Source organism: Daldinia vernicosa (assembly GCF_022497035.1).
Source record: "Daldinia vernicosa strain CBS 139.73 unplaced genomic scaffold F5Y00scaffold_1, whole genome shotgun sequence".
Taxonomy (NCBI): domain Eukaryota; kingdom Fungi; phylum Ascomycota; class Sordariomycetes; order Xylariales; family Hypoxylaceae; genus Daldinia; species Daldinia vernicosa.
In genome coordinates this window covers 706143-723152 of record NW_025953917.1, presented here as the reverse complement: position 1 = coordinate 723152, position 17010 = coordinate 706143, and the positions used below count along the sequence as shown (strand labels likewise).

Here is a 17010-nt window from a genome sequence, read left to right as displayed (position 1 = left end):
TTGTTTGCTTACTGCGACGCCACGACGCAGTCCACATACAACGCTATGCCATCCAACCCAATGGGACGGCCTCCTTTGCCGAGGAGGTTCCACAGAGTTGGGAAAACCGAAAAAAAACGGGCGGTCGTACGTCGTACGTCGTGCAACCCTTCAACCATTGCGACTCAATGTGCCTGACGTACCAAGCAGGCGGTGTTGGCTTATCCGACCCCTCGGGCACTGTGTATCGCGCGATGAGACAGGTTTGGCTTTGGCTCAATCAAGGCTCCGCGACCCCTTCGCGCGGTATTATTAGTATATACTTACATTATCTACCTACTCCTTCAGCCAGATATGGCCGCCGGAGAAAAGTCCGAGTTCTGCAGACGTGCATATGTGGTCCTTCGTTCTTACACATTATACATACCTACCGTGGTATATATTTATATATAATATACGTCCGGGTTTCATATGCGTCAGCCTTGCTGCTGCTGCTGCTGCTAACTATAAGATCGACCACCGGCACGGCGGAAGCTGGTCAGGATTGTTACAGCTCAGATTGCCGAGCCCACCTTGCTTCGCCTTACTACATGTATGTCCGTACAGGCAGACCGGACATTTAGACACACATACATGCCTACCTCATATACGTACGCAGCAAGAAAGTGTGCACGCGAATAGTCAGATCATGTAGGCCGATCCTAGTCCTGGCCATGGCCACGATTTGTCGGGATGCGACTTTTTCGTGCGTGGACGACTCCGTAGCTCAAGTAGGTAGGACTGGAGAGCAGAACAGAGCAGAGTACGTAGAGCAGAGGCCAGGACTCTGGCGGTTGTGCCAAGGCGCGAAAGCTCCCCTTGCAGACGGATCAGTTTCCGTGTAAGTCTAGACTAAGGCCAGCAGGGCAGTCTAGCACGGGGGCTAGCATCTAGTGTAAAGGTTAGGTAGTTATAGGCCAGCATACGCTGGAGCTGCGTGCGGGTTGCCAGGCATGTTTCCTCATCCTAGGGGTATGCGTTGGCAACAACTTGGTCGTCAATTTAACCAGTGTCAGGTGAGATGGCCGCGAGATGGCGATCGCATTCCTATCCCTTCGCTCGATCTAGGACATGTGGGAGAGGGGAAATGGCAGTGCTACTAAGTTAGTTCAACTGGCCTATACTACACTATATAGGTAGGGGATTTCGTAGTGTATGTATTGTACATAGGGTAGTTTGTAGTAAGAGCTTGTTAGAGCTGGGGTCGTCGTGGTGAATTACCGCAATTGGGTTCGGTATGTGATTGTTGGACCGTTTATATGTCCACAAGCGACTTACCTAGTTCGCTTTCGGCCCTACCGGTGTAACAGAGAGCCAGGCATTTGGAATAGACGAGCGGTAAGCGCTTTTGCTCCATGGGCGAGATGGGGGGGAGGGGAGGGGAAGATAGAGGGGAAGCAGGGGATGGGATGGGAATGGGAATAATGATGAGAAAAAAAAATAATAGGAAAAAAAAAAAGGGCATTTCCTGGGCAATCGAATTCCCACGTAGGAGAAAACCCTCCTGCTTGCATATGAATATGGATATGGATACTTACATTCGTATATAGGTATGCTGCGTATATGTATGGATACGAATATATCTTATACATACATGTGTATATACCTAGAGGTATAACGTAGGAATAGGTAGCTACAGAATTAAGACTAAAGAAAGGTATTATAGATCATGCCTAGGTAGGGATGTATATACATACATACCCTAACCCTCAAGGTTTAAATCCAACGGCACGGCACGGCCGAGCATTTTTATGGGCAGTCGATCATACAGTACAGCGCTTGGCACCGAAAGGTAACCCAAAGTCAGCCGCGGTAGCACCTTGGGTTCATACCTGACTCGTGAATGATAGATCTCCGCGGACTGACAGCCAGATAAACGATGGTACGTAGGTATTTACATTAGGTACGCATTAGAGTCGATCTTAACGCACACGTTTTATATATGTGACGAATCTCATTGACGGTAGTGATGATGAGTAAGGACAAGTTGAGTGTTGGTTCCCCCATTTTGCTGGGCCCTGGCAAGATAAGACGAGGATCCTTCAGTGCCTAGTGCGCTGGAGATGGACACTAGACCGGGCCGTCGGCCTGCTAAATCCTTTAGTCCTATTCGATCAGTTGTAGGGAACGGGTAGGGGACGGGAGTATTTAGACGCTAAAGAAAGGATAAAAAGAGGACGCCAACGTGGTGCGAGCTTGGTGCGCATAGGGACCCCAGCGTTATGGGACAGGCTGACAGGGCGGGAAATAGTGGAGAGAAAAGAAACGAGACGAGACGAGACGAGGCCGATCAAATCGTAGGTGGGTTCAAAAATTCGACAGCAGATATTTCTTGGGGCCTGATCTCCACCTGTTTGCCAATCACGGATCGTGACCTCAAGATGTCCGGGGCTGGTTCGGGATGCAATGCGATGCTACAGTCGAGGAGGAAAGTACATAACCTTAGGAAAGGTAGGTGAAGCAATTTAAGGTAGTGTAGGAATGTAGGTACGAGTATATGTGTACGAATATATGTGGTATATCCAAATATCCAATAGAACTCTAGAGTCTAGGTTAAGAGAGTATTCGTGTAGTTACATAGTAAGTCGATATTCTTTTCTGCTTTAGCCCGCATGTGATAACGACCTCTCGCAGCCGGGTAACGGTAACAGTGACAAAATATATTATTCATCCAAGAGGGTTGATTTACGAGAAGCGAGAAACAACCCGAAAAAAAAAACATGACAGACGACAGAACCCCAGAATGTGGCACTCGGCAGACAAGGCCCGAGATAGCATGGTGACATGGACGCAACGGTGGGATGCTTAGGGGTGCTCGGGGAGCCGATCTGGAGCCCCGTGCTCAAAAGGTGACCCTTGACTATCCGCGACTTCGAAGGAGGGAGGGTGATCCAGCCCCCAGGTTCTTCTCACGTCAATGAGTAAGTTAGGGTTCCAAAAGGTCGGGCAGCCTCGAAGTAGCGCTGCCAATAGCAATAAGCCGATGCCATTAACGCCGACGACCAGATATTAATGCGTCAAAAAGAGAGGGGAGAAGGGGTGAGAACCCGCGTATGATGGCACACTGCATGGATATGTAGGCATGTAGGCATGATATGTAGTATGCATGCGGGGTTCAAGCGAACCAAGGGAGGGATCCTTTCTTTTTCTTTACTATTATTAAGTAGGACTTCTCTACATACATGGATCGATCTGGTAAGCCGAATCTAAAGGTAAGGATGAGAGAGGGACATGGGCTACGGACTTGAACGAAGGAATACTAAGAAAATATGTAAAGAGTGAAGAACCGAAATCTCGAGATATGAATGCAACGTAACGTCACGGTATTTCTTCCGCTGCCCTGGTCTTTGCATGTCTATAGCAAGGAACTGAGTCAATGAAGATTTTATATTTATATTTATATTTATATTTATTTTATTTTTTAAACAAAAAATATTTCTATCTACAATGGTCCCGTCGTATGCGTTTAACACAATGTAGAAGAAAGCCAGAAAGGAAAGTCTATCCTATACTCTCAGGCTTCCAAGTGGTTGACGCCCAATGTATAATATAAAAAGGATATCTAATCATATATAATCATATTTAAACCAATAATATAATTGTCTAGAATTTAAATAGACCCGCTGCATCTTGCAGCTCTACCGTCCAGTATAAATAAGCAGTGAGACAGACCATCGAGAACATGCATTCAAGAATATATTATATATTATACCTCTATACACTATACACCTCTATACAACCTCTACACATAAACACTTATGCTTTAATATAAGTCAGCGCTTAGAGAGCAATGTTGAAATATCGTTAAGAGGGTATTGCTATCCTGTTAATATTAACCTAGTTACCTGTTACTATTCTTATGTATTATGTATTATACTATACCATTGGCACAATGGGGGATTCATGTTTACGCACATCATCTGCAGCCACGAGTCATGTTTACTTAGCTGTCGTTCGATCAGTCGTCACTTGTTCCATACCGGCGGGGCGAGAGACGCAGAGCTGGTACGATTGTTGTATAATTTCTCGGGTTCATGTCAGGAATAGGTAAGTAAGTGTAGGGAGTAGGACAAATAAAAAAGGGCACCTTAAACTTGAAAGGGATAAGGTTCAACTACATACATCATCAGCCCCGAATATACGGCATCCAATCACCCCGCAGCAGCTTTTTCTCTTGCCGCGCCCTCGGCACTTATAGTCTTTATCGACAATACCTTAGGTACCTAACCTACCTACCTCCTATGTATGTACTACATAGGTATGTAACCTAGTGCATATAAATGTTTGTCTATTCTGTACCATCTATAAAGTATTATACCTAATTTTTTTTCTCTGCTTTTATTTAAACTTAGCCTTAAACTGTCGCATAGTGACGCTTAGCAAGTGTCACGATTCCAAAGCCGTCTAGGCCTACGTCCGTACATGAATTTTACAAGCCTAACCCGTGTAATTTACCTTACGTATCTTAGGTATGTACGGTACATAATCATGGTACAATACCTCAAATGTTTAAGCTGGCCTACCCTTGTCCTGACCGTTCAAAACTTCCGATGCATACCTTCCTGGGGTCGCTAGGTCGTAGCACATTAGCATGGGTTAGCCGCCCTGCCGCCATGCCAACTAGTCCTTTATAGGTATCACAGTGCTAAAGACACAACTTATTTGTATTTTCTCTTCAGTGGGATGTACTTGCATGTACGGACTAAACTCTCCCACGCAAATATGCCTAGTAGGTACGAATTTAGGTAGGTGCAATACAATCTACCGTTCTAACTTACCATTCTACACTTTTATATGCTGGTCTACCTTTTACATACACTAGATCTTAACCTCCTCCCACAGTCCACGGTTGCCCGCCCCCCACTATCACTTTCTCCCCACCACCCCCCAAAGCTGGACAAACAGGGGCGAGCTATGTATGTACAAGCTGCACATACATAGCACCTGGATAGTGTAGGTACTCTGACATTCTAACACTGTAATGGGAAATTGTACGATACCGGTGTACCTGTTAAAGACCCTTGCCTCTCCAATCGGCTGGTGGCGCTTCTACTTTAATAAGGTTTGCGCCTCTCTTAATCCCCCCAGTTGATCACAGCAGGTGTCCCTTAAGAGCTTGAGCGGGACTGTCTTACATAGTTTTATTTTATTTTATTTTCTCCAACCACGTTTCTCCATATTCGACGGTCAAAAAAAAATGATACCTACCTACCTAACCTAATCATCCCACCTTATTTCTACCGCATAGTAAACAAACTTTGACAGCAATAAACCGTCCGATCTACGTAGCTAACTTTCTCGCCCCGCGAAGGTCTTGCCTCGTTCCCATTGGAAAGGTAAACTAAAAGCTGTGGGTTTCCCGCTAGGTCCCACCGCCGAGATACCCTTGATCGCATGAACCTAAGCAAGCTTAGCTAGCATCTTTACCGCTGCTGCTCCCTGTACATTTACCTACCTATATAGCGCTCACGTCCTTTTTAGAGGACAAACACTCCACCCTCTATACCTTTTTCGAGCCACGGCGTAATTCCACCTTTAAGCTTACCATTACCATTTCACCTCGACCCTAGCCGACTACTCAACCACCCTCCTTTCATCCCACCATACAATCTTACAGACCTTACGTCCGCAGCTTCATAGGCGTAAGAGCACTACCGAAGTCGATAGAGAGAGAGAGGGAGAGAGAGAGAGCGTTGCGTAGAGCTTGAGGATAATTTGTGCAGTAGCTAAGGGGGAGCAAGAGATCGGGACAACATGAGTTCAGGATATCCGGCTCCGCCTGTTCACCACTCGCAGGCTTATGCGCCCGAGATGTCAGGCCCTTCCGCACACCATCCGGGCTACGCCCAACTTCCTCCCCCATTGTCTTATAGTTATCAGCAAGATCCCATAACCAACCCTCACCGTGCAAACATGCCTCCGCCGCGAACGAATATGGCCCCGCCCAACATGCCTGGTCCCAGAGATCGTGCTGGTGAGCTTGGTACGACAGAGAACGGCGTCAACAGTTCTGGTCCTAATCCACTTTCTTCCAAGCCTGGACCTGAAGAAAAAGACAAACCGGCTCCCCAGCCAATTGAGGGCACCGACGCGACTAGGAAATATAGGTAATCTCGACTCTCAACGATAGCCTTTAGAGCTTATTAATTATAGGGCTTTTGGGAGCTAATGAGTGATGATATATAGACTTGAGGTGGTCCAGCAACCTCTGAGAGCGAGAATGTGCGGTTTTGGTGACAAGGTGGGCGCGTTTTGCCTTCACCGTTTGTCTGTGCCAATTAGACGCTAATATCAACCAGGACCGACGGCCTATTACTCCCCCGCCCTGCATCAGACTAGTAGTGATGGACAAGACTACGGGCAAAGAAGTAGATTGCAAGTGTGTGGAAGCGCGGCCTTGCCATTCTTTATATTAGAAACTAACCTTGGGCCAGCGAGGTTGAACATCAACATTATGTATTACACGTGGATCTCTGGTCCGAAAATGGAGACAAGGAGGTCAACCTTGTCAAGCATTCTCAGCAGTCGCCTTCGATTTCATCTACGCAAGCTTCATCTTTCCGAGAAGTGATCGAGGGAAGCCAGGCGGGAGGTTATGGATATCAGTCTATTGTGCCGTCGAACCGCGAATACGCACAGCAAACTAGCCCTGCTTACCCTCACGCAATGCCTCCTTATCAACCAGACCCGTATAACCAAGGTAGAAAGACCCCCCGTTTATGCTCATCTGATTTTTTTCGTGTCTTACACATTGTTTAGGATACGGTTACCCCCCTCAAGCCCAACCGTATGGCTATCCCGGTGGCGGTTACAGAAATGACATGGTACCAGGTGTGCCTCAGTTGCCTTCGCAGCCCATGTTCGGACCCCGGTTCTCCCAGGATATGTCGGGACATCAGATGACGCACAACCGTCTGATGGGACCTCAATCACCAAATGGCATGTACACGAGAAATCTCATCGGTAGCCTCGCTGCAAGCGCTTCACGTCTCACCGATCCCACAGATAAGATTGGAATCTGGTTTATTTTACAGGATTTAAGTGTCCGGACAGAAGGGTGGTTTAGGTAAGTCGCCAAGCGCAAGCCACTTACCGCACGCTTACATGATATGCAGATTACGATTTTCCTTCATCAACCTACGACGGCCAGATGCGATAACTAATGGCGGCAGCGATGCCGAACTCCTAAATAGAGGCAGGGCTCCAGTCCTTGCGCAGGTCTTCAGCGAGAAGTTCCAAGTATATTCGGCAAAGAAATTTCCAGGTGTCTGCGAAAGCACTGCTCTCAGCAAGTGCTTCGCCGTGCAGGGTGTTAAGATCCCGATCAGAAAGGACGGCCAGGACGGAAAAGGGAGCAAAGGCCGAGGATCGGACGACGAGGATGATAACTAAGATAAATTACCTTTTATTCTTTTCTCTCTCTCTCTCGGGTACGGGCGGTGTCGGCTCCCTTTGATGAGAATTACGGGCATGACATTGCCCGGTGACATCAAGTTCAGAACAGGAAAAGCTACCTCGCCACGGCGTGCTCATCACGGCACGTGCGCTCATATCATTTTACAAAACAGGTATGTGGCGGAATGGATCTTGGATTACAAGGTGCAGAATAGAGAGGCCCATTTGATGCCGGCAAAAGACGAGGTTCAGGCGACTAAAGGGGCAAGTTGAAAATCAGCCAGCTGGGCCCTAGCATTACCTACCTGAGGTTAACAGTTACCCAAGGTTTTTTACGTTTTACGTTTGCAAAACCGATGGTTTGGTTCTGCAATATACCCGCCATAGTACAGGTCAGATATGAAAGCGATGAATTAGAAAATATGTATGCGTCATGGGTTGCTTGGGAATACCTTACTTCTGCCTCTTGCTATTTGTGACCTACATGATAACGAAGGTAGCTAAGGTATAGCGAATTAGTCTTGGTCATTCGTATCTTAGGTATTCATAAGTCCGATGAGTAGGTCTGCTAAAGACCGCATTGGTAGTAATATTCACATGCAGGATATACATATCCAATGAGGTTACGTAGTATGTCGCGTAGTATGCCGCGTGGATATATTGACAGCCCCGACAATTTGGTATGCTACAGAAATGTGGTGTAACTTTATCTTTAAATTCTTGGGATGGCATGACAGGTGTGTGTGTGCGTGTGCGTATGCGCCACCTAACCGTTTTTTGGCTTTTGGCTTTTGGCTGTTTTGGACAGAACAAACGGATAAGATAAGGTAACGTTCGATGAGATAAGACCGAGAGGAAATGTCCCGACTTTTTATTTTTTATTTTTATTTTTTTTTACAACTTTCTTTCCCTTGATCTATGATATGATTCAGAATGAAACGTGGAACGGAAGTACTATGTAACCCAACCGATATTGGACCAATATTAATCCATTAATCGGATATGCAGATGGAAAATCGTCTGATGATGGTTGTCGGTGGAGAGTATACGGACAAGGTTCGATTGATAGGTAGGTAGGTATGTATAGGGATTCCCGTGTATTGCATATACCTATTGAATATATAAACACTTAATGGAAATGCCCTATACTATATATTTACCTGCTTTCTCGTGCTATTAACGAGATCTCGTCCTAAGACAACAGGATTGTCCTGGTGTTTTATTATTCCTCGTGCATCCACGTTGCTACCTATCGCTTTCATTAAAGATGATGATATCGATAGATTGATAGGGTAATGCGCCAACCAATCAACCAACCGCATAGGTATGTAACTCGCTCAGATCATATACTACATATCATATGGGGAAGGGGGCAAACGGGAACCCGTATCCCCGGTAAGGCGAGACGGCTTAGGCATCTTATATGTAGTGTAGATTCGAGCTAGCAGATTAGCAGATCTTGCCAGACGCCTCATCGAGAGCCCGTCTGATCTGATAGGTAGGGAATAGGTAACAACTTCCTTGATATTACATACGTTTAGGAAGCAGGTGCTTAACCTAAATATATGTACGTTACCTAATGTTAGCTAAGATAATGCGAGTTAGGTTTAGGAATACAGGTAATGGATTGTATAATATAATACATAAGGCAAGTACCTTACCTGTAGCTCGGTGCTAAATCCCGACTATTCTGCTATTACAGAAGCCAAGAGGTCAAGACGGCAACGGGCGGCACCACCGCTAGCTAGTATTAGGGTGTAATGCCTAATAAGACCTCTGTATCTTAGGGACTTGCGTGCTTCGCTAGCAGATTGCCCGCTGGATCACCCGCCGTTTTTATTACGTCTTAGTTACCTCATCCGGTTTTTGGGCGGTGGGGACCTGGCGAAACTCTGCTTTGGCATTCGGGCGGCGCGAGTTATGGAGTACCGAGTGATGTAACGATTTTTTTTTTCATTGTCTCGGTGGTGCCTTTCGGCTTGTGACTAATAACTTATCTTTGTAAGGGTCTTTCTTTTTTTTTTTTTTGTCCAACCAGTATAAGTGGGAAATATTTTTTTTTAGTCTTGTGATTGAAAAGTAGGCACGTCCGAATGTAGGTATGTATTAGTTATAAGGTATAATATTTTACCTCTTATAGTGCTGTGCTCGTGATACTGTAACAGGAACCTTACATGTTTTTGGTAATTTTGTAGGTCCAAGTTAATCGCACAAATTTGTACAACCGAGGCGATCGTCTGTTGCCCAGCCAGATTGCGCAATTCCCTAAGGGCGAGTTAGCCATTTATCAACTTGGTCGCTTCTCTTTGTTCTGAGGCCTCGTCTTCATTATTGTTGCATTTGCTCTCGAGGGTTCAAGCTACCCAACTATTACAATACTCCTACATACATACATATACTATCTTCGTAACCTTTATACCTACTCCCCCACGCTCTGAGACTCTAAGAAAATGACGGGGCAAATGACTTCGACCGGCCGAGGCGGCGCTGGCAACATCGCCGACGTCTCCAAATCCCCTAAAATCCAGCCGGCTGACCTCGAGACTCCGACTCTAAAAACATCCGTCATTACTACCGGTCGTGGTGGCTCCGGTAACATGGCGCCGAATAAGGATCCCGTCGAGACGCGAGCACGCCAGGATGTCGGACCGTAAGTTTAGCAAGCACCTTTATTCTGCCCCCGCCGAGGGGTCAATTTAGGCGACGAAGAAATTCGTAGACAGACGGAAAACTACCTAAACTAACACGGTCAATTATCTAGTATCGAGCGACGACCAAGCCAAGGCGCAACCCACGTCGGGCGCGGAGGAGCAGCCAACGTTGTGAGACTAAACAGCGAGGAGCAGCTCGATGGCTCAGCTACTACCGGCGCGGAGGATCACCACGGCGGCGGCAAGAGCCATGCCAATGGAGGAGCTAATGGGCTGGCGGCTAAGGCTAAGGAGTTCTTCAAGAAGGTTTAGGCTGCCTTGAGAAGAAAGGGGAAGAAGAAAAGGGGATCTCGAAAGGAAAACCCCCGAGATACCTAGCATTGTTAGAGACGAGCAAGTCGATGGGATCGGGTTACAGGCCGAGGGGTAGGCATGTTCAAGTTGTGTGTGTGTGTGTGTGTGTGTGTGTGTGTGTTCTGTTCTGTTCTGTTTTATTTTGCTTTGCTTTCTTATTCCGTTATACCGCCACGATGGTGTCGGTCTGGGCGAGCATGGAGTTGTGGGCTGTCTTTTACGTCACGGGATAAAATGAGGAGGAGGGATAGTGGGCTACGAGACGAAAATGGAAAAGGGTTATGGTATTGAGAAAGGTACCTAAGGCATAATAATTACGAGTTCTTCATACGGAACACTGTATCCTACGATGGGTTACACCATGACAATATTTCGTTAGGTATTATCGTGCTTGATATAATATAATCTACCTTTCTGGAATATTAAATGACTTGGAGCCTCATTATAGATAGGTAGGTATACATCGAGTGAAAATAGCTTTGCAGATTCGAGAAGAGAGGAATTGGGGGGAAGGGGGGGAAGGGGGTTGTTGACCTGAAGTTAATACTATACTCTACCAGGTCACCATTTATTACGATTCACCCGAAAAGTGCTTGACGGTGTCGATACTGTATTAAATCGAGTCGAAGTTAGAATATGGTATTGGAGAAGTAGGTATTTGCAGCATTATAACTCCGGAATGAAACCCGTTCCGACCGCGGAATCCTTCATGAGTCACGATGGGATGGGATTCGTGATGCCGGGGGGTAGCGCCGATAAATATCAAAGGGCCGGCGATCGCCTCGATATGAGCCGGCGAGTCCTGCACCGGTTCTATTAGTACTACCTACCTACCTACTTAAACTCTTTCCCCCGCTTACACTCCAACTCGCTTTCTTAGCTCCTCTATCAATACAGTATCCAAAACAGGTACAGAACAAGTAGAGAGTTAGAAAGGGAAAACCCGGCAAGATGTCTGTAGAGTCGTCTGTGGCCGTGGCCGTAACCGTGTACACGCAGCCTCCGGAAGACCTAATCAGCCTCTTACAAACGCACCACCGCCCACATGCACTACCGCTCCTCCGACGCCTGCGTTTCACGCGCTTCCCGGGGGGCATCACGGAGCACGCACGCATCCTAGTCGCCTCCTCAGCACCGGGCCTAGAGCTCCGCGCCCACACCCAAGACACCCCCTTCGCAGCCGCATACCTCGACCTCTCGCGCGGCCCCGAGACCGAGATCTGGCTATACGCATCGCTGGAGCGACGTCCCGGCACCCCCCTCGCGTCCGGCGCCGAGGAGTTAGCGACAGCAGCAGAGTGCGCGTACCAGATCCTGCGCCAGGTCAAGACCCTCCGCGAGGCCTTCTACGCCCCGGGCACGGAACACGCCGCGGTGCAGAGGCGGGAGGGGCTGGATCTGCGGCCGGGTAGGGTCCTCGCGGGGACGCTGAGCGAGGCTACGAGGCTGGCGCTGCTGAATCGCGGGGTCGTGTTTGGTTACGTGTCCGTGTTCGACAAGTGGATGTTTAGCCTGGGCGGGCTGCCCGAGGTGCCGAGTCCGCTTGCGGAGGGGATGGAGTGGAGGCCGGTTAGGAGGGAGGATATCCCGCTTATGTTGTCGCGGACTAATATCGCGCGGAAGGAGTATGTTTCCCCCTTTCTTTTTTACTTTTACTGCCACCTATGGTTGTTGAAGTTTCGAATTGGGGAGGTTAATGACAGAGATATGTATGTATCTACAGGAGAACTATCGTGCTACTGCCCAGTATGGCCGTCTACCGAAGCGACGGCACGCCTATCGCATGGGTCCTGCTAGGGCCCGATTCTTCGCTGAGTAACCTGCACTGCGAGGAGGAGTGGCGCGGCAAAGGCTTTGCTAAGGCGGCGGCTGTTAAGATTCTGCGCGAGCGCTTGAGGGAGTACGATGATGATGAGCATTGCTGGGCGGATGTCGCCCCGGATAACCCCAAGAGCCAAAGGGTTTGCAAGAGTTTGGGCGGAAAGGTGGCATGGTCAGTCTCATGGTAGGTGAAACCTTGACGCTAATTTATTTTCTTTTATGAAGCATAACGTTCTAACAGCAATTAGGAGCGGAATAGACCTGGACAGAAGCTTCCCGGGTCAGTAGGTGGCTTTTCTCTCTCTTTCTCTCTCTCTCTCTCTATATATATTTAGAGCATCTAGATTCTCTGTCTCTGTCTCATGAGATTTCCGGAGAACTTCGTTACCTACTAGTCAATCGCTGGATTTCCTGTAGATAGAACTTTAGATCTTCCGGGTTCACCAACGGTGTGATACCGTGACCAAGATTGGCAATCCAGCCCTTCTTGCCGCCTCCAAAACCTTTAACCATTTCCTCTACTGTTTCAGATATGGCTGCTTTTGTCCCGTACAACACTCCCGGGTCCGCATTCCCCTGGAAGACGATCCGCCTGTTTCCCCGGATCTTGACGGCCTCAGCTGGGTCGATCTGCCAATCCAAACCTACAACGTCGTAGCCCAGATCGCAAACCGAGTCTAGCGCAAAATTGGCTCCCTTAGGGAAAACGATCATGGGCACACGCTCTAAGCCTAGCTCTGCCAGCCTCTTCGGTAAATTCTCCGAGATATAAGCTAGGTAAGGCTCACTGAACTTCTTAAATGTCGAGGGCGAGAGCTCCCCTGCCCACGAGTCGAAGACTTGGACCAATTGGGCGCCTGCTTTGACTTGCAGCGCCAGATATTCCACACAGACCTCTGATATCTTCTGAAGTAAAGCCTTAGACTCCTCGGGGTGTCGATAGATCCACTTCTTGCTCTCGATGAACAGCTTCGTACCACCTCCTTCGACCATGTAGCAAAAGAGAGTCCAGGGAGCACCGCAGAAGCCAATTAACGGCACACGGCCTTTTAACTTCTTCCTTGTCAAGGTTATCGCCTTATATACGTAATCCAGCTCAGCCGCGACATCCACGTTCTTGTTGAGCACCTTGGAGTATTGACCATCGTCGGGCGACCTCAACGGATCCGGGAAGTGTGGACCCTTCTTATCTACCATCTCAACGGTCATTCCCAGGGCCTGCGGTACGACGAGGATGTCGGAGAATATAATTGAGGCGTCTAGTAGGCCGGCGAACCGTTCAATGGGTTGCAGAGTCAGGGTTGAGGCGACCTCGGGGTCTCGGCAACATTCGAAGAAGTCACGTTTGCCCTTGGCTTCGTGGTATTCGGGTAGATACCGACCAGCTGATGAGGCCATCAGCAATTGGACGTATTTATGTTCGGGCTGACTATGTGTATATACCTTGACGCATGATCCATATTGGCGCGCGTTCTACATCCTCGCCTGCGTTAAGTAACAACTCGGATTAGTATGTATGCTTTAGTAGAATAGTGGTGAAGATTGGATAATACACACACACCTCTTGCTGTCCTTAGGATTAGATCGTTGGTTAATGGAGCAAAATCGTGAGACATGATTACCTGTGACGAGTGCGCTTAAAGTACAACTGAAAAAAAAAAAAAGGAAAAAAGGAAAGAAATATGTCTTGGGGGAAATCTTGAGGCAATGTGAAGGTTGCCCCGTTCCTCCCCGTCTCGTTTAACCCCACGGTTTGTTAGTTCCAATGGTGGGATGTGCCCCTGTAAGTGTCTTATGTAAGGAGTACACTATACAATACATCATCGGCAGATCGGGTACAGAATGCTCGTAGTGGAGACGAGAAGCTAGAGTTGAACCAATAAGATTCTTTCTATTGTTTTCCAAGCTCCAACTTTCGACCTCAGACCTCAATTCTCTCACAAGCTTTCACAATTTGATGCTCATATAGCCTCATTGACGCCTAATCGCGCCGACCGGGTGCAGCATAGCCGTTGGCGGAAATATCAAATTTACCCAGGATTGAAGGGAGGATTTGTACGTCTTATCCTCCTCTACCTCTCCTCCGCTCATGTTTCCCGCCTTGGCTTCGCGATGTCGTCGAGCTGCCAACCGTCACATACGTCCGCAAAGCGATAGCATCTGGATCCCGGAGGCCCTCCTCGCCGCCGCATTCGATCGCTACTGTACGAAGTCAAGGGAAATCGCTCGTTATGGCTCCTCCGTTCCCGGCCCGATGGAGAATCGAAGACGTATGGGAAAAAGACACATGGTAGAATTGAACCCAGGTCACTTGCGCTCTGCTTCGCCGCTATGGGGGCTCGAAAATTTGGCGGACCTGACACAATGGCGTTGGGAACCGCCATCACCACCTCGTACGCGACTTCGACAGCACCGAGACGAGAGCGCACAGGAATGGACTTTGGCACGATCTATGTTGAACTGGTTTGCGAACAAATCGTCACCAAAAATTACCTGGGATGCTCAGACTCCACTGATACAAGTCATCGATATCGGGCTAAGTCTCCTCTTTCGGGATTTAGAATCTGAGGCAACAACGGCGGAAAGACCAAACTTTACGGAGTTCTGCCGTAGTTGGAAAGATTTCCTTGCCGATAGCTTCTACTCTGGTGATGTTGTCTGCGCTGTCTTAGATGGCATCCAACAGGGGATTGATACATCACGAGCAAGCACCGGACAACCTTTGGAATGGGCCGTCGACCGAATTAAGCTAGATCTACTCCATGCGACTATTGCAGGTCTTTCTAGCAACCAAGTACAAGAGCATACCGCTCTAGACGGCTTGTTTTGGTGCGACTTATTACAAAGAATTTCAGAGTTGAGGATTAATAGCGTACGCCTTTTCGTAAAAGCTATGGATTGTATACCGGAAGATTACTTAAACGACGTATCAACAGGTGTGCTAGCAAATTTACGTGTCTTCTTCCTTGCCTCGGCCTATAGCAAGAGTCGTTCGAATATAATCCGGCAAACTAATAAGATCGCCGAACCTTTGAGGAGACTTGACCTGGCCAACCATCTCCATATGTTAGAAAGCGGTACCCAGTATGTGTTGATGCATAGAAAATCGACAGACGTATATTTCCCTCGCATGCGTCTGGGATGGCTACAACTCTTAGCCCGGTTACCAAGCGTAGACGACCGTTACCTTGTACGGACGATGTGTACTCTTGAAGCCGGCAAAGACACGAAACCTCTTTCGAGCAGAGAGATTTGCGAAATGTATTTGGCTAGGTGGTGTCGTTCTTCGCTTAAGGATCACGCAAAGCTGTACCTTACATTGCAACAAAATAAAAATGACTTGAAGTGCTACGGTTACTTTGGCATGGCACTGTGGGAAACAGGCCAATTTGGTCTTGCGAAAGGCCTTTGCGAGTTCCTCAGTCAACTCGGCCGAGAGCAAGATATTATGAACTTCGCGAAAGGAATGCGAATCTTTATCAAGAGCCCGGCGAGACCCCTAGCTAATATTGCTATTGGGATGGGCAATCCAGCCCTAGCCATAGAAATCTTATGTCTCTATAGAGAAAGCAAATTGGAAGGGAAAAGAAAGGCCGACGCTACAAATTTCTGGGACACTAACGTATCTACCGAGACCTTGAAAGCTCTGATAGGAAGTCACTCATCCTGGCATCACAGAGTTCTAAGTGCTGTGCGGGTAAAGCGGCTCCTGGAAGAACAAAGGCGAAGGGAAAGACGCATTAAGTTCATTAGCAGGCGTAAGTTCCTGAAAGAAGCCAAGGCAGTAACGAAAACAGCAATGGCATTTAATATCTCACAGAGCATCTCGCCTAGGCAATCTTTTACTTTTATTTCAAAGTGTATCACCTACTTCCAAAGTAGGGGGACAATACCGCCGATAGCCTTGCGGGCACTACTCCACAATATCACAAGGGACCTTGCAGAAGGGAATCCGGGTAGGATTACCCGGTTGCGGTGGTTTCTGTCGTTAGTATATAAGCATCTCGGCCACGCTAAGATGATGGAGATTGGATTGGCTCTGAAGCAGTGGAGAGGATATAACGCCCGGAATCGCGGTAAAAATATCGGATGGTAACAATATCGGATGAGGCGCCGGCCGAAGCTAGGGTGGCTCATAAAAAAGTAATAAAAAAAAACTAAAAAACTAAACGATATCCAAATATGATATACTGAATCATGGCTTTTGGATATTATGTGCGTGGTGTATTGATACACGCCGGGGTATGTGATCAGCATATATATGTATGGTCAGTGTATACCAATATACCAATATTCCAATATACCAATATACCAACCTACCTACCTACCTACCTACATGGAGGAAAAATAGAAATTCAGTACTCGTGCGACAAGCAGAATGTCGTACGAACTACGTAATATATTGCAGTATGGACTGATTCTGCCTGGGCTCGCTTGTTCAAACGTGAGGAAAGGAGGGTGGTGATTGGTATCTACGACGGCTTAAAGTTTCTGTTAGAAAGAGTTGAGCTTGTTATTACATTACTATCGGTTACACGGCAGCCAGGATGCCTTGAGCAACACAGGCATCAACGGACTTGGGCGTCAGCCTCTTACCACAGTACTATGAGGTAGATAGACTATGAGGTAGATACCCTGAACGCCGGGTTGGGCTGGTAACCAATATTCTCGATATGGTAAGGGGCTGAGAAGGTTATAAGAGTGGGAATGGGTATGGGTATGGGTATACATGCATAGGGCCGTAAGGCTTACACTATGTTCAATAGTTATA

General features: G+C 47.6%; 5 protein-coding genes across 5 annotated transcripts; 4 read left to right on the top strand and 1 right to left on the bottom strand.

The window, feature by feature from the left end:
• Positions 1-5772: 5772 nt before the first annotated feature.
• F5Y00DRAFT_267486 (uncharacterized protein) lies at positions 5773-7834 on the top strand (the record flags this gene model as incomplete). The annotated part of the gene is made up of 6 exons (XM_048012077.1): positions 5773-6125; positions 6205-6259; positions 6318-6397; positions 6453-6718; positions 6778-7084; positions 7134-7834. 6 exons carry the CDS (start codon positions 5773-5775, stop codon positions 7408-7410), a joined length of 1338 nt encoding a protein of 445 aa, XP_047870192.1. The 3' UTR covers positions 7411-7834.
• A 1622-nt stretch (positions 7835-9456) lies between these two features.
• On the top strand, positions 9457-10538 carry F5Y00DRAFT_222661 (uncharacterized protein). The gene is made up of 2 exons (XM_048005761.1): positions 9457-10063; positions 10175-10538. Exons 1-2 carry the CDS (start codon positions 9864-9866, stop codon positions 10374-10376), a joined length of 402 nt encoding a protein of 133 aa, XP_047870191.1. The 5' UTR covers positions 9457-9863; the 3' UTR covers positions 10377-10538.
• A 402-nt stretch (positions 10539-10940) lies between these two features.
• F5Y00DRAFT_4052 (uncharacterized protein) lies at positions 10941-12575 on the top strand. Its single transcript, XM_048013615.1, has 3 exons — positions 10941-12043; positions 12142-12423; positions 12488-12575. Exons 1-3 carry the CDS (start codon positions 11370-11372, stop codon positions 12525-12527), a joined length of 996 nt encoding a protein of 331 aa, XP_047870190.1. The 5' UTR covers positions 10941-11369; the 3' UTR covers positions 12528-12575.
• On the bottom strand, positions 12142-13961 carry F5Y00DRAFT_222657 (uroporphyrinogen decarboxylase). Its single transcript, XM_048005760.1, has 3 exons — positions 13801-13961; positions 13683-13724; positions 12142-13624 (listed from the first exon to the last, which is right to left on the bottom strand). Exons 1-3 carry the CDS (start codon positions 13853-13855, stop codon positions 12624-12626), a joined length of 1098 nt encoding a protein of 365 aa, XP_047870189.1. The 5' UTR covers positions 13856-13961; the 3' UTR covers positions 12142-12623.
• A 197-nt stretch (positions 13962-14158) lies between these two features.
• On the top strand, positions 14159-16565 carry F5Y00DRAFT_222655 (uncharacterized protein). The gene has a single exon (XM_048005759.1). It carries the CDS (start codon positions 14329-14331, stop codon positions 16333-16335), a length of 2007 nt encoding a protein of 668 aa, XP_047870188.1. The 5' UTR covers positions 14159-14328; the 3' UTR covers positions 16336-16565.
• The last annotated feature ends 445 nt before the right edge of the window (positions 16566-17010 follow it).